Source organism: Cucurbita maxima, unplaced genomic scaffold (genome assembly GCF_002738345.1).
Source record: "Cucurbita maxima cultivar Rimu unplaced genomic scaffold, Cmax_1.0 Cma_Scf00011, whole genome shotgun sequence".
In the NCBI taxonomy this organism is placed as follows: domain Eukaryota; kingdom Viridiplantae; phylum Streptophyta; class Magnoliopsida; order Cucurbitales; family Cucurbitaceae; genus Cucurbita; species Cucurbita maxima.
This window is the reverse complement of record NW_019272027.1, coordinates 3,819,362-3,843,326: the sequence shown is the minus strand read 5'-3', so window position 1 is coordinate 3,843,326 and position 23,965 is coordinate 3,819,362. Positions and strand designations below refer to the sequence as shown.

General features: G+C 39.9%; 4 protein-coding genes across 4 annotated transcripts; 1 reads left to right on the top strand and 3 right to left on the bottom strand.

The window, feature by feature from the left end:
* Window positions 1–1,792: 1,792 nt before the first annotated feature.
* On the bottom strand, window positions 1,793–6,336 carry LOC111486231 (translocase of chloroplast 120, chloroplastic-like). Its single transcript, XM_023133270.1, has 2 exons — window positions 6,180–6,336; window positions 1,793–5,851 (listed from the first exon to the last, which is right to left on the bottom strand). The coding sequence occupies exon 2, from the start codon at window positions 5,820–5,822 to the stop codon at window positions 2,214–2,216; it is 3,609 nt and encodes a 1,202-aa protein (XP_022989038.1). The 5' UTR covers window positions 5,823–5,851; window positions 6,180–6,336; the 3' UTR covers window positions 1,793–2,213.
* A 2,953-nt stretch (window positions 6,337–9,289) lies between these two features.
* Window positions 9,290–10,370, top strand: LOC111486249 (glycine-rich protein 2-like). The gene has a single exon (XM_023133297.1). The coding sequence runs from the start codon at window positions 9,388–9,390 to the stop codon at window positions 10,009–10,011; it is 624 nt and encodes a 207-aa protein (XP_022989065.1). The 5' UTR covers window positions 9,290–9,387; the 3' UTR covers window positions 10,012–10,370.
* A 406-nt stretch (window positions 10,371–10,776) lies between these two features.
* On the bottom strand, window positions 10,777–14,402 carry LOC111486236 (auxin transporter-like protein 2). The gene is made up of 8 exons (XM_023133279.1): window positions 14,131–14,402; window positions 13,876–14,061; window positions 13,677–13,789; window positions 13,416–13,599; window positions 13,234–13,331; window positions 11,942–12,149; window positions 11,603–11,860; window positions 10,777–11,288 (listed from the first exon to the last, which is right to left on the bottom strand). Exons 1-8 carry the CDS (start codon window positions 14,293–14,295, stop codon window positions 11,031–11,033), a joined length of 1,470 nt encoding a protein of 489 aa, XP_022989047.1. The 5' UTR covers window positions 14,296–14,402; the 3' UTR covers window positions 10,777–11,030.
* A 5,520-nt stretch (window positions 14,403–19,922) lies between these two features.
* Window positions 19,923–22,252, bottom strand: LOC111486233 (protein NUCLEAR FUSION DEFECTIVE 4-like). The gene is made up of 3 exons (XM_023133275.1): window positions 21,866–22,252; window positions 21,010–21,776; window positions 19,923–20,499 (listed from the first exon to the last, which is right to left on the bottom strand). Exons 1-3 carry the CDS (start codon window positions 22,202–22,204, stop codon window positions 20,058–20,060), a joined length of 1,548 nt encoding a protein of 515 aa, XP_022989043.1. The 5' UTR covers window positions 22,205–22,252; the 3' UTR covers window positions 19,923–20,057.
* Window positions 22,253–23,965: the final 1,713 nt, after the last annotated feature.

Below are 23,965 nucleotides of genomic sequence, written 5' to 3'. Positions count from 1 at the left end.
ATGTTTCGATATTTTAAGCTTGGACCTCAACCTTCATTGCTTTCCTTTTAGTTCCATATAAAAGGTCTCGCACCAACGAATATAATTGTTCTGACTTATGTACCACAAATTCTTCTTGAGACTTTTCAGTGTGACTCAATTATTAAAATCGCTCCAGATACCCTTTTTCAACGTAGTTTCTAGAAAAATAACCACACGCTTAAATTACAAGAAAACAAGAACAGTTTTCAAAATACAGAAGTCATTATCAAACAAGAACTTAAGTTCTAAATATATCGATCATCAATACGAGTGATGGCCAGCTGTATCACACGAAATATTATAATGAATATCAAATATACAATGGAAAGAATTACACAACATGTAAGCAAGATATTCGAAGTGAGCCAAGGGAATTAGATGGGCATTTAAAATTTTGTATATATTCTTTGGAAGAGAAATCAGATTCATTTTGGCTTCTCCATTGTCCATTGATATAAAATGCTTCAAAAAAAATACTTCATTCTTTTATTCCTCTTGTTTTTGACCATTTTGCTTTTCTTGGTTCCCTCGCCTATTTTTGTAGCCAATGGATACATCTTACAAACCTACCAATTGTAACCGTCCAAGCTCATCGGTAGCAGATATTATCCTCTTTAGACTTTCTCTTTCGGGCTTCCCCTCAAGGCTTTAAAACACGTCTACTAGGGAAAGGTTTCAACACCCTTATAAAAGATGTTTTGTTCTCCTCCCCAACCAATATGGGATATCATAATCCACCCCCTTCAGGGTTCAGCGTCCTCGCTGTCATTCGTTCTTTTCTCCAATTGATGTGGGACCCCACTAAATCCACCCCCTTCGGGGCCCAGCGTCCTTACTGACACACCGCCTCATGCCTACCTCTTTCGGGGGACAACCTCCTCGCTTGCACATCGCACGGTGTCTGGCTCTAATACCATTTGTAAGAGTCCAAGCTCACTGCTAGCAGATATTGTCTTATTTGGGCTTTCCCTTTTGAGATTCCCCTCAAGGCTTTAAGATGCGTTTACTAGGGAAAGGTTTTCACACCCTTGTAGAGGGTTCTTTGTTCTCCTCCTTGACCAATGTGGGATATCACAATTCACCCCCCTTTAGGGCCCAGCGTCCTTACTGGCACACCGTCTCATGTCTAGCCCCCTTCGAGAAACAATCTCCTCGCTGGCACATCGCCCCGTGTCTGGCTCTGATACCATTTGTAAGAGTCCAAACCCACCGCTAGCAGATATTGCTCTCTTTGGGCTTCCCCTCAAGGCTTTAAAATGCGTCTGCTAGGGAAAGATTTTCATACCCTTATAAAAGGTGTTTCGTTCTCCTCCCCAACCAACGTGGGATGTCACACATATATAAAAAGCAAAAAGCTGATTAAACAAAGCACAAAAGTTCATAGGATCAGACAACAACATCAAGCTAAAAGTGATATGGACTCATGAACAGTATAGGCATTGGCATGTAGTAAGCAGGCAATTCTTAATGGAAGTTTATAATAATGCATCTAAAGAGAAAGAGAAGAGAAGATGCCTGTGATTATAGCTGAATCAAACAAAGCAGATCAGCTGCCATCATCTTCATAGGCCACACGGCCGCTGGTACCTCAGCTGGTCACTGAAAACGACTCGAAGCTTCCATGAACAACCGACCAGATTGACAATGACTATTCACCAAATGTGTGGCACTGGCTAGAACCTGAAACATGAGGACAGTGACTCGAACGATCTTTAGATTTATCAAAATGAATCATCATTGGAAATGGCAAGAGCAAAGTTTGGAAATATTAAAAAAGATGCATTATCAGTAATAAAAACTTCAAGCATGAAAAATAAGAAAAGGGTCGACATGGGTTTAATCGGTTTCATCGTTTCATCTTTGTATACGCTGGATACGAGCACAGTAAATAGAACGACAGTAAGAGGATTGCAAAGGAAAAAAGGAATACATCTTGCATAAAAACATAACTTAATTTAACAAGAAACACAACATGATCAGCAGCTCAATGAGAACAAAATTACCAAATATGATATCTAACAACGATGCCTAAAAGCACTACAGAAGAAGAAGAAAGCTTGTGGGGGTGGAAAGAAGGAAGGAGCAAAGCTTAGAATCACTTGCATTTGAAGCTAACCGGTATGAGACGTCCAATCGCCATCATTATTATACCTATATGCAAAAATTCAGCTGCAACTGTAAACTAAATTCCATCATTGTCCATACTGCCACTGTTGATAACTACCCAGAAGCTTTCTGAGTAGAGGAAGGAGACCAACAATAGCGATCTGAAGCTGTTCGGAGCTGTTTAACCGAAAGCTGACTTGCCCTGCTCCCCTGTTATTCAAATTCATGCGAGTAATCAGGTTTGTAGATCGTCCAACGGGAACTTGAGATTGTACGTTGCAACCGATAGCAAGATCTCCATGCCAATCCATGACCGAAAGCCCGAGAGTTGAAAGTGAACGACCCAAAGGATAATCTTTATCTCTCAATTGAGCTTCCAGGCTGCCACCATAAGCTAAATCTCCTCTGCCAGTCATTGCACCCCCGGTCACAACTAAACGAAATCGCTTATTAGCAATCAATTTGTCCTCAACTTTGAATCCTGCAGATAAGGCGTCACCTAATAGAGCAATTGATAGACCAGCAATTGCTTTGTTCTTCCTAAAATTAATGAACGTCGTCTCACCTCGTAGCGTATAGGCCAAATCCTTCCCAACAGTTTGCATATCAAAACCAATGGAGGATGATTTAGTCTCCCCATGCTTTATTGAACTGTTCATCTCTATTTGAACATTTGCATCCTTCTTATCCTTTGTAACTTGACCACTAAAAGAGATGGGTATTGCATCTTTTATGACAAACAACTTCTCTGCGTTTATGCCTTCATATCCAACATCGTGATCCCATCCATGTGTTTCGAGTACGGGCCTAATTAGCCACTGGTTAGAGGAATCAAGATAACGATACCGGTGAGTGGGATTATCAGAATCAAAGGAAGCAGGTAATGCCAAATCGGGCATGGGAACTGGAACGGATGCCGCAGCACCACTATCTTCTTCTACGTTTTCACTATAGTCGCTGGGTTGACGTTTTGCCTCCGCAGCCATTTTCTTCATGATCTTCCTTCTCATTTTCTCTTCTTTTAGTTGCTTCTTCATAAAAAGTTTTTCCCTGTATTCCAACTCGTCAAAGTAGGCATTTTTCTGTTCTTTGGAGAGCTTTGCCATCTGTGCCTTCGTTAATCGTTTAAAAGGTGGCAATTCATCATATTCAGATTCATTTTCGGAATCTGATGATTCATCAAGGTCATCCTCAAGACCATCATCATCAGAAAACTGTTCTTCTGGCAGTTTCACTTGAGGTCTGGATTGAAGAAGGGAGGAGAGAAGGAACGGTAAAGGAGGTGACTTCGACCGAGGAGCAAATTGCCTTCCGGGAGGACTATCTTGCAACTTCAAAAGAGTGTTAGCTTCGGCCAAAATCTTGGATGCAAACGAGAGTAATAACAGATGAGGTTTCCAAACCTGACCATTTGGCAATACCCTTTGCCCAGCTCTGTTTGTTCTGCAAGCAGAGTGATTCTCCACCAACGAGACCGGATTCATAAGTCGCATATCCCCTGCAGCCTGGCGTATAGCTTGCTGTACAACATGAGATCGCTGCGTGACGAACATATCATAACTAGAAGCAGTACCATTTGGACCATCGGGTGGAGCAGATGCTGCATGAGTAAGAACCACAATTGCATTGAACCATATTGAAGGTCCAAATATTTCAGTAATTGTACGCAAGAGAGGCATGTCACTCGAATCCCGGCATTGCATGTCCAACCGATCAAGGTACAAAACAATATCTGGAGGCGTCTTCTTTATAAAGCGCTTAACAGAAAGAAGGATCTTCTCGTTTTGGCGCTGGTCTGACCAAGAAGAAAGAAGACCAGGAGTGTCGATGACTCGCACTTTGATCCCCTGCACAGTTCCCACCACATCTTGAACCTTTTTTGTGCCCATTTGAAAAGCATCAGTACTGAATTTAACTTCATCGAATATGGAGTTGATGGTAGCGCTTTTACCCACACCCGTCTTTCCAAGAACCATGATTGTACAAGTGAAATCAAGTGGTTCCTGCCCAGCTGCCTCCAGCTGCTCTGCCATGGCACTAGCACGGTCAAAGCTAAAGGCACCAACCCGACCACCATTTCTTCCTCGAAGTTGCTCAGCTAATCCAAGACGGTATAGAACTTGTGCCACAACAACATTGTGCGGAGTTTGCCCAAGCCTGTGTGCAAGACGCAAGAATTTCACTCTTATCATCTGGAGTTGCTCACGAGTATCATCATTTTCCTCGGCATCCCCATTAACAGGATCATCAATTTGTTGCATTTGAACATGAGATACAGTACCATTAACTCGAGGCGGCTGCACCACCCGAGGGGTAGGTTCCAATAATGGAGCAGCACGCCCAAGACCAGCTGGACGGGCAGGAGGAGAGGGATTTGTAGACTTTCCAGATGATGAAGCAATGATTGATACAGGCTGAATTTCTGGGTTCCTGTTCACTTGAGTTTTGTCCTGCCCAACCTTATCTTTCCTCTCTGTCTTTTCGACCCCTCCAATGTCGGGGCCATTATTGAAACTATCAGCAGGACGCTGACGTCCAGACATAATGTTTTCCTTCACAGTCATATCACTTTCACCGCCCTGTATCTTCTCAATTTTCTCATCAGCTATCTTCTCAGAGGCCGAGATATCCTTAACCGTCTCCATCGAAATTTTAATTTCACACACAGGTTTATGTTCATCGACAGACGTAGTACCATTCAATTCACAAGATTCTGCAGACTGCTCGTCTGAGTCTTTCCCAGTAGAAGCATCTTTCACTTCCTCAATCCTGTGATCCTGATTCGTGGTAGTCATGCACATCGAAGAGCTTTCTTCATCGTTATTATCCTCGTTCAAATCGATACCAGCTGAAGCCTTTTTCATTTCTTCATTCCCATGGCCCGGCAGTTCTAGATCTGCATTAGGAGAATCATCCTTTAGCTCACCATTCATATTATCTTGATAGTCCAAATCAAGGACAGCAGGTGCATTTAACGGCTCGTCGGTCTTCTCATCATGGTCTGTCGACTCCATACCTAATCTCTTCTTCTTCAATTCCACACCATTGCCATTTTCAGTACGAATCTTGCTAGTAGAATCCAGCTTCGTACCCTCTACCATATCAGCAGTCTTATTCACCAAGTTGTCTTCCTTTTCAGACTTCATACTCATAGAACCAAATTTCGGATCATCCCAATCCTCACCCTTCAACACTCCAACCTCTGGGCTAGCACCGTTATCCGATGTTTCCTTTCCTAAATCATCTCTACTAAAATTCAACTCATTCAAATCCGAACTCACTGCTTCCTCTTCAATTCCTCTCTCATCAACTTTAGTAGCCACAGCTACATTGTCAACCAAATTACCACCCAAGTCCTCCTTCTCCTTTCCCGAAATCACATCTTGCTCCACCGCCGTGTTTTCATTCACTCCACGAGAAGCCTGTATCGCCTCTTCAAACTTATCTTCATCGCGGGCACCATTAAGATGATCAGAAATTAATCCAGATTCAAAACCATAGACTTCTTCTTCAGCAACATCTCCATTCACAGAACCATATTTTGAACTCTGCTCAATCAAATGCTCTTTCCCATCTTCCTTTTCAGTAACCTTAGATTCACAAGAACCAACTACAACTCTTTCATCTACACCATCTTCCACAAATTTAGTCTCTCCATGGTGCAAAGCATCAACAATCTCAACCCCATTTTCCATCACAAATCTAAAACCTCAGCCACAAAGTTCTACACGCACCAAAACCCAAATCAAACCAAAAACAACAACGATCCAAACAAGAACAAAATGGCAAAATCAACACAAACCCAGAATTCAAAAAGCTTTAAAATCAAAAACCCTAGTGCCCAAATCCAGAAATTGACAGTTAATCACATTTTAACGCCCAACCCAAGTCCTGCTAATTCAAACACTATCCCAAAGCCATTAGATCCTCAATGAGCAACAATGTTTAGAACAGGATTTCACATGGATCAAAACAAAAGCAGAAAGAATCCAAAAGAAAACAAACAAACGAACATCAAATAGTTGCATTCAGTAAAAGAATCAGAAACTCACCGGATTAAGAAGGTGGGAAAGAGAGAGAGAGAGAGAGAGAGAGAGAGAGAGCTTTTAGGTAGAGAAAAAGTTGAGAGAGAAAGGAAGTCTGTGATTGTTCAAGATTATTAAGAAAAAGAGGAAGAAAATTTTCTTTCAAATTTCTTACTCTTTCTTCTCTGTATGCTTATCTACCTCACCACATGAAAATACGAAGAAATTAGAGATAAGACTTTGATCGACCGCTCACATTTCATCTCAGCCTTTTCATCCAACGGTTGGAGAGGGAGGATTAAATCGCAAATCTTGATGACGTGGATATGATGTGGACTGAATCTGGACCGTTCGTGGATTGTTGGTGGGCGAATTGAACGGTGATCGTTGATGCGTTCGAGGGCCACGGGTGTTTCACGTGGCTGAAATTTTATTATTATTTTTTTAAATAGATTTGGAAAAAGCCATTCAAAGGTATTTCTTATTGGAAAGTAAGCATTTGACTTGGAAAAATTTATTCTTTTCTTTAACTAGGATAATAATTTTTGTCTTCAAATATTAAAACTTATTTTTTTTTATTTTTTAAAATTAAAAATTAACCTCGTGTAAATCGATACGAGTTTTTCCAACATGTTTTGTTCTTACTCACATGCATCCTAGGAGGTCACCCAACATAGAATTGTTCTGAACTAGCTACACACGTTTAACTTTGTTGAGCTACTGAAAAAGAAGATACACCTTATTAATATTACGGCTAACTTTCAATGATAACCCCGAGAATCGAGTAAATTCACCCACATAACTACTTAAAAGTATTTGTGACATGACCATGGGATGAAGTTTTAAGTTTATAAAACCTTCCAACGTGAAAAACCTGATTGTAACAGTCTAAGCAGTAAGCTAGTAGATATTGTCTTCTTTGGAATTTTCTTTTGGGCCTCCCCTTAACGTTTTTAAATGCATTTGCAGCAAAGAGGTTCCACGCCCTTATAAAAAAATACTTCATATTTTTTTCACCCGATGTGGGATCTTACAATCTACCCCCCTTCAAGACTCAGCATCCTCACTGGCACACCCGCCCGATGTTTGGTTTTGATACCATTTGTAACAACCCAAGTCCCACCGCTACAAATATTGTCCTCTTTGAGCTTTCTCTTTCAATCTTTTCCTTGAGGTTCTTAAAACGCGTCTGCTAGGGAGAGATTTTCACACCCTTGTAAAGAAGAATTTGTTCTCCTACCCAACCAATATGGGATCTCACAATCCACCCCCCTCGAAGCCCAGCGTCCTTGCTGGCACACTACCTCATGTCCATCCCCCTTCGGGACTCAGCCTCCTCGCTAGCACATCACCCCGTGTTTGGCTCTGATACTATTTGTAACAGCTCAAGCCCTCTATTAGCAAATATTGTCCTCTTTGGGCTTCCTCATTCGAGTTTCTTCTCAAAATTTTTAAAACACGTATGTTAAGGAGAGGTTTCTACATCCTTATAAAGAATGCTTCATTTTTTGCTCCAACCGACGTGGAGTCTCACACTGATATTACAGGATAACTCTAATAAACTCTATATGTACTCGAGAATCACTAATGCCTCATACTTACACGCCAACCGTGAGTAATTTTCCGTCAAAAGGAATAATAAAAGGGATTTAGGGCAAATGTGATAGCCAATATGCACGTCATGTGGATTTTCAAACAAATTCAAACAAAAATAACTAAATTTTCAAGTTCTTTTGATTTGTCACGCATCGTCGTCAGGTTCACAATTTAAAAATGAATCTATTAGGGAGATGCTTCCGTACTGTTATAAGGAATGTTTCGTTCTCCTCTCCAACTGATGTGAGATCTTACAATTCATCCCCTTGGAGGCCAGCATACTCGTTGGCACACCGCTCTGTGTTTGGCTATGATACCATTTGTAATAGTTCAAGTCCACCGTTAGTAGATATGATCCATTTTGGCTAGTTACGTATCTCTGTCAGCCTCACAATTTTAAAAACACATCTATTAGGGAGAGGACGTTTTTCAATTATGAGATCCCATATCGATTGGAGAGAGGAACAAAACATTTCTTCTAGGGATGTGAAAACCTATTTTTAGTAGACGTGTTTTAAAATCGTGAGGTTGACAGTGATACGTAATGGGTCAAAATATGCAATATCTACTAATGGTGGACTTGGACTATTACATCTTGTGTCTGGTACTGCACAATTCCACTCTACAAAACTTCGAATCATTGACAATATTTGAAGTTCTTTCTGTTGGTTCACATTGGAACTCCCTATTTACTGACTTTCTTTGCCCCGCTCCTAGGTAGCAACCATTATAGGTGCCCTCTTATGGAGAACAACTACTCTTTCGATGCAAGGAGCCTCTCACAATAGGTGTCATGTTACGGTAATGCTTGTTTAGGACGTGTTGTTTGTAGTTGCACGCCCATGTATCTTGCTTTCATGATTAGTGTAACAGTCCAAGTCCACACTAGTAAATATTGTCCATTTTTGGCTCATTACGTATCGCTATCAGCCTCATGGTTATAAAATACGTCTATTAAGAAGAGGTCTCCACACCTTTATAAGGAATGTTCGTTCCCCTCTCCAATCAATGTGAGATCTTACAATCTACCCTTTTAGGGGCCAACGTTCTCGCTAGCACATCGCTCAATGTCTAGCTCTAATACCATTTATAACAGTCAAAGCCCACTATATACATATATATATATATATATAATTGATTTAATTATGCGTTTATTTTTTAATTTTGGTGTAGAAGATAAAGTCATGTAATTTATTTCCAAATAAAAAATTAGAAAAATGGATTAAAAAACGGCAAAGAAGATATTTTAGGAGTGAATTCCCGAAATTACCCCTAGCCGTTAAAATTCCGTCGCAAATCGCACGGCGAAATGCTCCAATCTAACGCAGAGGAGAGGAAGAGCCCTGGTCGTTAGATCTCGTCGGAAACTTCCCGGCGTAGCTGAGAATCGGACGGTCAACATGGAATAACGTGACCCCACAAAATCACAAATGGAAAAAGCGTCGTTTACGGATGACGGGGCGCTCTTCCCGTTTCCAAGCTTTTCGATTCACAAAGTACGTTTCTCTTTTCTTTTATATATATATATATATATATATATATAAACCCCATTTCTCTTATAGAGCGAGAAAATAGAGAGAGAAAAGAAAGTGGAGATTAGGGTTTTTCAGTTGTTGGGTTGTGAGGAAGAAATCGAGAAATGGGAGAAAGGGTTAGTGGAAAAGTGAAGTGGTTCAGTGACCAGAAGGGCTATGGCTTCATCTCTCCCAACGAGGGAGGTGAAGATCTTTTCGTTCATCAGTCCTCGATTAGATCCGAGGGTTTCCGAAGTCTCGGCGTCGGCGAGGATGTCGAGTTTCAGATCGAGGCGGAGGCTGATGGTCGCTCGAAGGCCGTGGATGTCACTGGCCCTGGAGAATCATCTGTGCAGGGTAGTCGCGGTGGAGGCGGCGGCGGAGGTGGTTCGTACGGCGGTGGTGGAGGTGGTGGGTATGGAGGCGGCGGAGGTGGAAGAGGGAGACGTGGTGGGTATGGGTTTAATGGAGGTAGCGGCGGCGGTGGGCGAGGTTTATACGGTGGTAGTGGAGGCGGTGGGTATGGTGGGGGTTATGGTAGCGGTGGCGGTGGTGGTGGTGGTGGTGCTTGTTTTAAGTGTGGTGAGGCTGGGCATATGGCTAGAGACTGCTACCAGAGTGGATCTCAAGGCGGTGGAGATAGGTACAGCGGAGGCGGAGGCGGAGGCGGTGGCGGTGGCGGCGGAAACTGCTATAGCTGCGGCGAATCTGGGCATTTTGCTAGAGAGTGTCCCAGCAGTGGGCGTTGATGATCGCGCTTGTTTGATTGCTTGAATCTGGGGGTGTTTTGTTCGATTTTCAATCTTCACCGTTCATCCCAGTTCCGATCTACTCTTACTGGGATCTGTAGGTCATCTTTTTAACAGGATTTGAGTAGTTTCTTCCTTTCTTTCACATGGATTTCCATCAGTTTAGTTTCTGTTTATTGTCTTTTGGGTGTTAATGATATGAAGATGACGACGATCATGTGATATCATGATGTTTGTTTCAGCGATCCTTAGAACAAGAGATTTTTCCTTGATTCTCTCTGTTTCTTTAACTGTTGATACAACTATTTCTTATACAATGCCTCCTGGTTTTCAATGAATCAATGTTCTGTTCTATCTCTCATCATGTTTTCTTCATATTAATTCTCATTCCCTTTTTCCTTCGCAATTATTGCCCACTTGTAAAGGGAAATTTGCAGGTTGGAAAGAAATTAAGTGCTTTCTCTTTTGTTGATATCAACCTCTTAGAGTGTTGATATCACTTTTGATTATGAATGTGATGAATGGATACTCATAGTGGTATTGAGAATCATGAAATTGCTTCTTGTTCTTCAAGAACAACAAGCGTCTCTGTAGAACAGAGTAAAACAGAGCAAGTTTTGTCTGTGTGGTTTGTTCTACAGTAGCCACTCATTCTCTATCACTTTGCCTTTTTTACTTCGATCTGATGGTTTTCAATGGTGAATTCTAAGAACCCTTTTGAGTTTTTTTGTGATTCTTGAGAGAAAATCATGTTTTAGTTAGTGATTGAGTGCAAAAATTTCTGAGGCTTCCTCTTTTAGGTACCATAAAGTGAGAGGAGGCCCCAACGCCAAAGTAAAGAGACAGAATGATAAGGAAAATGGTACTATTTTGGATGAAAAAGAGCGACATTCGCCAACTCTGAATTTCCCCCTCTTTTCTAATCAAACCAAAAGCTGCAGCAGTACGAGCAAAGAAAACACATCCCAATCATCCTTTCCTTAACCTCAACAATTTCATGATTCTGCTCCCTTCAATCATTAATGGGTACCCGGATGGTGGTGGTGCTGCGGTGGCGGTGGCGGTGCCGTGACGTTTACTGTCGATGATGGTGGGAGAGCGCATTGGTAACACTTGGTGAAAAGCCCAAATGTGTCGATTTGATGTATGAAGTTGGTCACACTAGCCCACCCGCCAAACCCAAACCCAACGACCAATACCCAACCGACCACGAACGCGTTGATCACGTATGCTCCGACCCATCTTCCGGTGAACCTTGGAGGTTGCTCCACTGCATTCTGCAAAACACAACAAAACCCAAGATCATCTAAAACAGCCATCAAACTCAGCAGTTGGACTGTCAAAAAAACAGAGGTACGGACAGATACTCTGTCGCATGGCATGCATATGGCAGAGGAGAAAAAACAACGAATCTCGTGCCTCTTCTTTTCACCCTCATCGCATTATGAACACTAAACAACTCATTTGATCGAAAACCAATACCAAGACAAATACATAGGAGAACGAGCCGCTGTCTTGTCTGCTAGACTAAGACCACGCGTTACAAAAATCAACACAGACAGAGAGAGAGTAACATTCCAGTGTAGCATACCTCACGGGAAGCAGACGATCGGAAGGTGAACATGTGAGCTAAAGCAGGGATGATGTAAACTGTGAAGCTAACAAGGAGAGATCCAACGGTGGAGTTAATAGGACCAAAGAAAGGGAAGATTATAGCCAAAAACCAGATAGGAATGACCACAGGCAATCTCGCAGCTGCCCTTTTGCACAAGCTCTTACATTCGTGCATTCCAATGGCTTTCTCCCACACAAAGTAGAGCGGAGTGCAAGCAAATCCAAACGTGATGAACTGCAACAATTACAAACAAACGCACTGTTAAGATCAATATCAAGAGAGCTACAAAGTGAAGGACATGGCGGCGATGGTTGCCTGGTGGATGAGCATCAAGATGACAGCCATGTCTCTGAGGGGCGATCTTGGGAGAAGGGAGAAGGCGTTGGAGTGATTAAGAAGCATGTCTCCGAATGCCCAATACACGGCGGCTGCTGATGGGAGTGTCAGTGTTAGCACATACACTGTTGCTACCAAGTAGATTGCCTTGAATTTCTGTGGCTTCCACATTGCGTGCATGATTTCCCTGCATTTTCCCACCAACCAAACAGCTTTTATTAACAAATTGGAGTTTTTAAGCTTTGTTTGATGATCCAGTTCATAAAGGTTGGAGCTTGTTTGGGGTAGCGGAGAATAACAGTAAGGTATGGAGGCTCTCTGAGTTTCTCCCTTTTACTTTTTCAGATGATTCTCTATGATAAAAGAGAATGAAATAGAGACTTCACTTTCAATGTCTATTGTTAAACAGAAGAAAGAACAAAGGGATTTTCCCCAAGAAAAGAGGATATCTTTTCTGCTCTCTCTCTCAGCTGATAAGGACAACTCAGTTGACAAAAGTGTGGTGTAACCGTACAAGTTACCAACTAACAAATATTGTCCACTAACAGATATTGTCCGCTTCGGTCCGTCATGTATAGCCGGCTTTAAGATGCCTCTACTAGGGAGAGGTTCAACACCCTAAAAGGAATGTTCCATACTATTCTCTAACGGATGTGGGATCTCACAATCCACCCCTTAGAGGCCAGCGTCCTCGCTGACACACCACCTGGTGTCCGGCTCTGTAACATTTGTAGATATTGTCAATTTCGGCCCGTTACGTATTGTTGTTAGACTCACAGTTTTAAAACGTGTCTACCAGGGAGAGATTCCACACCCTTATAAGGAATGTTTGTTACTCTCTCCAACGTGGGATCTCACAATCCACCCCTTTAGGGTCCAGTGTCTTCACTGACACACCGCCCAATATCTGGCTCTGATACCATTTGTCATAGCCCAAGCCCACCGCTAATAGATATCGTCCGCTTCGGCTTGTTACCTATCACCATCAGTCTCTACTAGGGACAAGTTTCCACACCCTTACAAGGAATGTTTCGTTCTCAGTTCCCATCACAACTACTGGGTGCATAGAGAAACTTAAAATGGCAACACCGACCAAAAAGTCCCAAGAGATCTCTCATAGATGACAACAAACAAACAATGAAGTTTTGACATTTTCAAACGCCACACCCACCGGAGACGCCCAACAAACAAACATAAGCAACATGAAGACAGCAACAAAACCAACAACAAAAAAACATTAACAACATCAAAAGCTTTTAAGATTATCTTACACAGTAACAGCATGTCCACCAAATGTGTAAAGAATGTTCGTAGCCCCAGTGAAGTAAAGCACCAACTTAGTTGGACCAGAGTGCTTAACTCCCTCCACCTACAAAAACCAAATCACCAAACATCAAACCAAACAAACCCCATGTTTTTTTCACAAAATGCTGTCTATGGGAATGTCTGATACCTGTCCATGAAGAATGGAGGCAATGGTGAGGTACCAAGCAGTGTAAGTAGTCATCAAAAGACCAAGAAAAGACCAAATTCTGTAGTTTCTAAATGAAGGAATGAACACAGTGGTGGCACAGCAAGCTCCAAAGATATATGTCCAAGTCCTCTTGTCTAGGTTGTCGTTTATATAATAGATATTACTACAAACAACATTAAAAGAATCAAAAAACACGATCAAACAAGAACTAGAACAAGATGAATGCCATGAACACACTACCTTGCACAAGCTATTAGCTGAATGACAGATCCAAACAGAAGAAAAGTGCAATTAAAAGCCAAACCCACATTCCTCCAATGCTTTCCAAGCAACCCATCAAGAACTTCAAACCACTGGAAGAACACAAAAACATCAAGAATCCCATGAAATCAAGGCTCCAAAATGGGTTGATTACAAGACAAAAGATGAGTTTATGAACCTGAATGACATGGTTTCTGAAATCAACTTTTTCCCTTTCTTTTCTAGTTCTATATTCAACATAGAGTACACTAATCAAATAGGCAGTCCAGCTACCAAGCAAGCCATAAAAGAGCTGAAACAGAACTCCAGACAGCATTCCCAGTTGGGAAAACGAGTAGGGCAGAGTAAGCAGAACTTGAGCAACCTAAGGGGCCAAAATGATCAAACCCCAGAAATCAATGGCTAATAAGGGCAAAATCGAAATGGGGTATACCTGATTTGAAGCGCAGCTAAACCAGGCGTCATAAACAGAACCGCCATGCCAGAAGAGCTTGGAGAGCTTGGATTTGACGGTGTTGGGGTTGCCGTCGGCCTCCATTTCGACATAATTTCCGGCAATAACTGTCTCCACCACCGCTTTATCGGTTGTTGTGGCCATTACCAGTGGAATCTGTGCTTATTAGAGGGAATGTGAGAAGGGAGTGAAGTGTAAGTAATAGAAGAGTGTGGCCATTTATACACTACAAAAAGGCACCATGTGGGCTCTGCAAATGTGGGAAAAGCCTGTGTGTTTGAACTTCGAGAGGAATTTTGGTGACCCTTATAATAAATTAATCTCAATATTTAAAAAACTTTTTTTTTTAATTGTTCATCGATATTAAGATATTAATTATCCTTTCAAATGTCTATATTAATCGATCTTATCTTTCCCTCTTACATTAGATTAAGATATTCATTATCATTTCAAGAGTCAGATACTCACCGATCATAGATAAGTAAATAAGACTCTTATTATCTCTTATAAGGATAAAGTTTCGATCTTTCCTTCTTATATCAGTTGAACTCTGAAAAAAAAAAAAAAAAGGAAAAAGAAAGTAAAATGTGAGTTTTTAACCATAACACGACTAGTTTTTACTAGTCATGTTATAGTTAAAAAACAACAAAATTAGTATTTAAAATGGTAGAAATCGAACGATTAGTAGCTGAACTCGAAAATGAAACTATGGGTGTTTTTTCTTCTTTTTAGTCGAAACGTCTTAGAATCGAAAAAAATGAGGGTATGGGAGGAATTTAACAAATTTTGAGGCCCCTAAATGTAATTTAGTAAAAGATAAGGGGCATTAAAATAGTAAAAAAAAGATTAAAAAATAGGGAGGGGGGTAAATAATTAGCATTAGTGGGTTTTTCGCACGAGTGGCTCTATGTCAGATTACCCTATTTTTTAAAAATTAAACCTTGATTATTGCTCCTAATTACTAGAATGCCACAATTTTATTTTTATATTTTACTTAGGAGGCTTAATTGATTAAGATTTTATTTAAATTTTAAACACGATTAATTTATATAAAATATTCCTACATTCTCTAAATTCTCTTCGAAAGTCATATAATATCCTCTATATAACTTGATATATAAAAATTAGATCTATGAAATGACGTTAACGATATCTTTTGAGTTGAAATGAATGATAATTGAAATTAAGCTCCGAAATTGTGAGATCCCACGTCGGTTGGAGAGAAGAACGAAACATTCCTTATAAGGGTGTAGAAACCTCTTACTAACATATGCGTTTTAAAACCAATGGGTCAATGCAAACAATGTTTGCTATCAGTGGACTTTACTGTTACAAATGATATCAGAGCCGGACCCTAGGTGCTCTGCACCGAAGACGTTTAGCCCCTAAGAGAGTAGATTGTGAGATCTCGGGTCGATATAATTTAACCTAAATTTAATATAGAGGGACCCTAGGTGTTCTGCACTGAAGACGTTGGGCTCCCAAGGAAGTAGATTGTGAGATCTCGAGTTGATATAATTTAACCTAAATTTAATATAGAGGGACCCCAGGTGTTCTGCACTGAAGACGTTGGGCTCCCAAGGGAGTAGATTGTGAGATCTCGGGTCGATATAATTTAACCTAAATTTAATAAAGAGGAGAGAGAAAGAGGGAGACAAAAGGAAGTGTAAAAGGAGAGAGAAAAAGGGAAATAATAAGAAAATAGACCACATGATTAGAAGGCAAAGGGGTGTGGTCTCTTCAAAGCACCAACCATTTTCACTTTTCTCACGTGCCCTTAGTTTTTTATACAAAGTTTCAAACCCTAAATTGTAAGAACAAAAACATGGTGATTCCATTTTGGGAGACACCCACAAAACAAACTCCCTTTTTTCTTCTTTCTTTTGTTCTTCCCCTCCATTTTCACACACTCCCCATTTCAACCCTTTTCTTTTGCTTCAATCTTCCGTTAAAAATTAAAAAAACGTAAACGGGGTAACAACAGAGACCAAGGTGGCAACGGAAACAGGGTTAGGAATAATGTCATTGGTGTCACAATCATGCTTGTCTATAGCCTCACGGCTGACTTGTTCGTTAGTCCTGTTACTTCAAGAGTGTGATTGTGACACTTGACATCCATATCCCGATTCAGCTCACGGAGGAGTGTTTCTATATTCCTAGTCTAAACAAGAATTTCGAGCGAAAAAACGAATCTAATTTCTTTCTTTTTGCCTCTTTTGGCTTGTGTTCTACACCTTGATCTCATTATTGTGTTTTAGTGCAACATTTGGTGTTGGATGCCCATTTTAAAGGTAATTATGAGTTGTTGTTCACGTTGGGTTTGCCCCCATTTGCATCCCATTTAACTACAAACAAAGTTGAGACATATTTACTCAATTTTTGACTTGTGTTTCCTTGGTTGGATTGTGTTAAGATTTTTAATTCAAAAGTGCCCAAAGTTCATATTTTTCATTTGTTTGAATGTTTCTCTAAATAATGTTACATCCTATGTCGGTTGGAGAGGAAAACGAAACATTATTATAAGATTGTGGAAACTTCTCCTTAGTAGACTAGTTTTAAAATTGTGATGCTGACGACAATACTTAACGGGCAAAAACAGACAATATCTAGTAGTGGTGGGCTTGTGCTGTTACAAATGGTATAAGAATTAGGCACGGAATGGTGTGCCAATGAGGATGCTGGCCCCCAAGCGGGTGAATTGTGAGATCCCACATTCATTGGAGAGGGGAACGAAACATTCCTTACAAGAGTATGAAAATCTCTCTCTAATAAATCCGTTTTAAAACCATATGACTAACAGCGATACATAACAGGCCAAAGTAGATAGTATCATTGCTCAACCAATTGACACTAAAAAATCGAACCCATTATAGATATATTTGTATTCTACTTGTAAAGTACCGTCTTCAACTTTACATTCATTACAACAATCCATCATCTTTTACTACTCGAATATTGCACTCACGCTACTTCTATTCTATCTTTTACTCCTCGATATTCTCGTGTACTTACATGCAAACGTTTCTTCTGAAAGGGAAAAAAGAAATTCTTATAACGATTTCGATAGGTATATGATGAACGTATCTATATACATTCAAAAGTAATCAAATTTGAAGAGTTTGAATTCTATTTTGGAGTGTATTGAAGTGGAGAAAAAGATATTCTTTGGACCCAAAAGAGCAAACCTCTTTCATCTTTACAAAGCATCATTGTCAAGCTATTAAGAAACAAGAAAACCAAAGCTACTTATAAACCCTAACATGGAAAAAGAGAGAGGATAAATTGACATTGTGGCATGCCTAGCTATGTCCTTTGTGGTATAATGACCAATTATTTCTTGAGATTATGTGATACCAACCCCATACAATATATAGAGAATGCTACCAAACTAATTTCATATATGATGCTAAAAGGTATATCATTTGATGCAATCATTATGCCACTCATCAAAATAACTTGATTTTTCAACAAGATGTTTGAATTCCTCCATAGATCTTGCTATAATTATAGCATAGATTATAAAATAGGTTAAATCTATGAAGTTTTTTCGATAGAGTACTACTTTGTTATTGTTATTATGTATCAAGTTTGGTAGATGAACACGACTCTCCATAATAGGATGATATTGTCCATTTTGAGTGTAAACTCTCATGACTTTGCTTTCGACTTCCCAAAAAGCCTCGTAACAATAGCACAGAGTATTTCTTAATTATAAAAAAACTCATGATTATTCCCTAAATTAGGGGTGTTGTGACTTTCAATTATAACCCCCAAAAATACCATTGTCATTAGTTTTAGATGGAAACGGATAATACATTTGAACATTCGAAACGATTTCAAAAATACAAGTTTCAAAAGTGTTTCATAGATACTTTTGAATTTTCAAAAAATTCACCAATTCCCTTTAATTTTTTTAAAAACTTAAATTCAAAACACTTTTAAACTTTTAAAAAAATTTAAAACATGGATCGTCAATACCACGTTTCAAAAATACTCATAAACTTTCAAACGTGACATTAAAAACTTTAGAGATAATCTATGACGTATCAATAGATTTTGTTTTTTTCCATATATTGACGTTAAGAATTTACATAATGGGTGTTAATGCTAGTTTTAACATTTTATGGTATTTTTTACCCACTATACTTATAGTAAGAGTATTTAACTTTTTAAACTTTTAAAGTTCAAGAGCATTTTTGAAACACGGTTAAAAGATAAAAGGTAGTTTTGAAACAAAATACTAACGGTTTCCATCCAAAACTAACGGGAAGGATATTTTTTTAACTACAAAGTTTAGGGATGTTTTTTTTATCAGTTTAGGGGATGCAAATTAGAATCTTATCCTTAAAAAACCGAAAAGAATACATTTTTAATGGTGAAACGGGCTAGTTATAGAGTAGATAGTTACATAATTTATGTAATGTAGAAGGGTTTATACCAAAAGTTGAAAATCCAAGAGGGGAAACCCTAGGATTGAAAAAAGTGGAACACATCAAATGATTAAAGCTTCAAAGTGGTATCAAATTATGAGCTATGGGTAGCAACCTCAACAATTTTGATGAGCTTTTGGTATTAATGTGTTGGGAAAGAGAATGGCCCTTTTGGTGGAACAAATTTGACCTAAGAATGAAAATGATATCTAAAGATTCCATTTTTCTTTTTACCCATAAAGTAAAGGGTGGGCCTCAAAACATTCAAAAACATTCCCTTTGCTTGCTTTTAAGGACAATAAAGTGTGTTTGGTTGTGGTGGTCAACTACTCTTCCAATTATTTATCTTCAAAATTTTGTCTTCCACTTAAAAGTTGCCTTTATAAGTTCATGTTCTTCTACCTATTTCAGGAGGAAACTTTTCGGTTTTAGCTTTGGTTTGAGCTAAGTTTTAATGGGTTCGGATGTAAGACGTGTTTGAATCTCCAACCAAGATGGGATCTCACAATTGCACTTTTCTTGGAAGCGGGACTAGCGATTATGCGGCACTTGCTCTAACCCAGCAACCAAGCCAACTGTATCAAAATTGAATTTCGCAAACAATGTTAGTGTTCGTTCAAGCCTCGAGTCATGTTTTGAGAGAAAATGTTTTAGAAAGTGTGAGTGAGGAAAATTATTTAAAACATGTTGGAAGTAAGTATTGTGAAAGTCAATTGCATTGAAAACATGTAGGCAAGAGAAATAACAATACTTGGTCGAGGAGGTTTGATAACTACTTGGTCCCTAATACATTTTGAGCCGATTTAGGGCTATTAGGTTTAGACATGATTTCGTTGAACAGTCATACAATTAAGAAAGTAATACAAGATAAATGAAATAACATATGTTCATGTGTTCTGAATTTCGATTGAGCTGAACTTAGGAATTATCAGGGTTGAGCAAGAAACTGAGAGCGAACTCACGGTTGAAATACCTATAGGCTAGGTTCGAGGACATTGGGTAATACATGATTAACACATTCCCCATGACCTTATTTATCTGATGTTACTCGAGTACGTTGTGCACGACATACACCACACCACAATATTATTCATGTTTGCGTTTCTTTCAATTCTTTTGACTTTTCAAAAACATTGGCTAGGCCCATAATCACGCTTAGGAGTACGTTATTGAACCCACTTAGTAAGTTTATGTGTGCATGCATGAATCAGGAGCACAAAAGTACTATGCATCCAACCCTACCCAAAAAGTGCAAGAAACCGACGTAAAAATTAGAGTTCATTGGTCGTATGATATCGATACTTACATAAGTACTTATTAATCTATACTTAACAATAAGAGGCCATAGAAATGAACTTTTTGATAGACAATTTTTGCATTTTAGTACGTTTATAATAGATTGGATCCATCATGACACGCATGAAATAGCGGTCTTATTTATTTAAATAGGGCGTTTAAAGTGGCATTTGTCACCTATCACCTTCCATCCCTTGTTTTGGAGTACAATCTCTTAGTTTTAATGAACAAAAGCAAGTCCACGCCAAGCCCAACCACACATGAACAAGCCATTACCACAAACACAAGCCTATAACAATGCGCTCCCATGCACGTGTTCCCACCCTCCTCTATCTTCGTCGCCTCCATGTCGTAGAGAATCCCGGCCAGCAGCCCCGAGAAGAGGAACGAACCGAGTGGGAGGTTGAGGATCAGAACGTTGTAGATCATGCCATAGTCTTTGAGCCCAAAAATTTCAGAGGCGATCGGGACACTGATGGCGAGACGAACACCGTAACAGATACCGACAATGATCGAGCCGATGTATAAGGAACTAGGCATGCCAATGGCTAAGAGAATGTAGCCGATTGCCATTAGAATTTGAGAAGCTGCGTTCCACAGTGGCCTTGCCATTCCTGCTTTCCTGTTTATGAATAAACAGATCAACTGTCCAAACTCATAGCTAAGAGATATTGTTTTTTGGGCTTTAGGTTTCTACATCCTTATAAAAGGTGTTTCGTTTTCCTTCCCAATTGATATGAGATCTCACAATCCACCTCTTTCGGAGCCAAGCGTCCTCGCTGGCACTCGTTCCTTTCTCTAACTGATGTAGGACCCCATCAAATCCACCCCTTCAGGGTCTAACGTCTTTACTGGCACATCGCCTCATGTCCACCCTTTCGGGACTCAGCCTCTTGTATTACCCAGTGCTGGGCTCTAATACCATTTGTAATGGCCTAAGCCCACCACGAGCAGATATTGTCCTTTCACTTTTGGACTTACCCTCAAGGTTTTTAAAACGTTTTTGCTAGCAAGAGTTTCTACCCTCTTATAAATAGTGTTTCGTTCTCCTCTCCAACCGATGTGTGGAATCTCACATCAACTGTAGCTATTTTTTTGGAAAATGGGTCGTGATATATTATATTCTACTTACTTGATGAAATACTCCGACGCCGATCCCGATAAAATCCGGCCAAAAAACCCCCAAATGCTCATCAAAGAGATGAAGCTCGAAACGTCGTCGTATCCAAGAGCCAATCCGATTTGACCCATGTTGTTCATCACTGCCAATCCCGTACCCACTCCGAACAAAAACGACACAAACAGAAGCCAAAATTCAACTGTCTTCATCGCCTCCACAATCGTGTGATCTTCTCCTATCACCGGATTCCCATTTCCCTCCACCTCCGCCACTTCCTCAGCCGCCAACAACGCCTCTGCAGCCGCACCGGACCGGCCCCTGTTCTTGAGGAATGAGTGAATTGGGATTACCAGAGGGGAAACGAGGAGAATCAATAACACAATGGAGAAAATTATCGATACGGATGAGGTGGGATTGGGGATCAAATCAAAGGCCAAGAGACTGACGGCGACGGCGACGGCGATAGCGTTGAGGACCCAGAAGTATTGGGAATCCTCTGTTTCATTATCGACGGCGAAGGGGGTTTCACGGAGGAAGAGAATGGCAATGAGGCAAACGGCGAAGGGGACGACGGCGAGAAGGGCGAGAAAGGAAGAGGGATCATTGGAGAAAAGGGCGAAACAGAGATCGGTGAAAATGGCGGTGCTGAGAGCGACGTAGCCTTTGAGAACGCCAGAAACAGAGCCTATGTTTCGCCGGAAGTTTCTGAGGCAAGTAACGAGCACGGCGGTGTTCATCCAAGTGCTACTATTCCCTCCCATGCACATAAAAATACTTATCTATACATTTGAAACGAACCCAAATCAAGAAATAGGCGAAAATTTTCATTTTATTACAGAAATTGAAACAGAGATTGAAACCATAATACCTGCCAGTAAGGGAGGGGGTTGATTGTTTTGCTGACGACGAGCCATTGGCCGCCGTAGCCAATAAGACCTTCGAGGGAGCCGATAAGGAGGAGGAGGGAGGTGGGGAGGCGGTCGGAGGCAAGGCCAGAAAGGAGGCCAAAGGCTTTGCCTAAGTCTTTGGCGACGGAGAGATTGTTGAGTTGGAGCTGGGAGAGGTTCATGAGGGATTTGAGGGCGGCGGAGTAGTTAGAGAAGGTGTAGTTGTTGCCAGCGATGGATTGGACCCAGACGGCGGAGACTAGGCTGAGCCACTTCACGGCGGAGGAGGACGGCGGAGGAGGGGGGTGAAAGATGCTCATTGAAGTTGCAGAGAGAAGGACGGCGGAGGAGCTTGTTTACGAAGGCAGTTGCAGGCTGCCTTTATGGCGGTTGAAGTATGACTCTCGAGGCATTTTGTTTTTTTGGAGGGAATGGAGTGACACGTGCGTACTCCTTTAACATAACACGTGGGAAGAATATTTTTTTTTTTGAGAAATTTGAAAATTAAAATAAATAAAAGAAATTCAAAGGAGTATTTACCAGTTGGGTTGACTCTAAGTAATCCTCAACATTTGTCGACCACTTTGTTAAGAACAACTAATCTCGTGTTTTTTTGGGTTGGAAGAGACCGAGAGTTTTATTTTATTTTATTGTATTTTCAATAGGAGCGTTTACAGATTGAGTTGGTTCGGGTCCTAAATTTTTTCAACTCAAGAACCTAATCCAACCTAACATATTTGAATGTATTTAGTTTACATACGTCCTTTCAATTTATTACATTATCAACATTTGTCCGCTAGAAATAAAATACAAAAAAATATGTATTATTCCTGATAAATTTATATCAAAATATGGAATTAAAACAAAATTCGAATAATACCCATCGAATTATTAACTTATCATCTATTGTTACCGCTAATCTTCGTCGTTTTAAATGAAATGACCAATGATAAACGAGTTCGAGAGAGAGATACGACACGCCAAAATTCTCGATATAAGACGCGGTCGAGTTATGTGAACCTCTCAAACGTATATCTTAACGTCTTTATATCAATTTGGATTATTCACTTAAACCAAACTCGAGAGAACGAAAACATTGCACGATGTCGAAGAACTGATACACTACGAGCTAAAAGAAGGTTCAATCTTTCCTCGAAGATTTCTAAGTTTTGGGCCTCTTGGCCCTCTTCGTCTATATGGACAAAAGCCATAAAAAAAAAAGCCCACTTTAAAAATTAATAATATAGATGATATAACAAAATCAATTACGACTCTCAATCTTACATCGGTTGAAGAGGAGAACGAAACATTTTTTATAAGGGTGTAAAAACATCTCCAAACGCATTAACTACGAGGCTGATAGTGATATATAACGGGTCAAACTGAACCATATCTATGTACTATTTCCACATACCAACATGAGTTCATTCCTAAAAGGTCACCTTATACGTGTCAAACCAGGCAGTATCTTTGTTGGTATGGGTAGTAACTTTCGTTTTCTCAAAATCATATACTTTAATATATTTTTCTTTCTTACTTCATAAATAATTTACGTGAATCTTATATATATTAACTGATAACTCGCACATATATATAAGTATTAAAATATATAAATTCGTGAATTATTAACTCCGTCTACCTACTTCCTGTCACAACCTTAAATTATTAATGGTGGTTGGTCGTATTGATGACTTTTATTTTTATTTTTTTCTTTTTCAAACAATGTGCCATACGAATCTTCGATATTGTTTTCAAAGTCATGATTGCATTTCAAGTTGGTCACAAAATATATATATATATATATAGTGGTATGCTTAGTTTCTTCGTAATTTCTAGTTTGATTAGTAAAACCATATAAAATATAATCATGTCTTTAGGTGATCATGCTCGACCACATCGAGATAGGTTTGTTTAGAGTTTAGAATACATATTTGACACCTTATGGCTTAGACATTCACTATGTGACATGATCGTGTTATCTACTTTTCTTGAATTATTTCTAACAGTGAAAACTATCCATCACAAACTAACACAAGTCCTTAGAGAGTACTTAACATAAAATCATTCCAAGCTAATTGTGC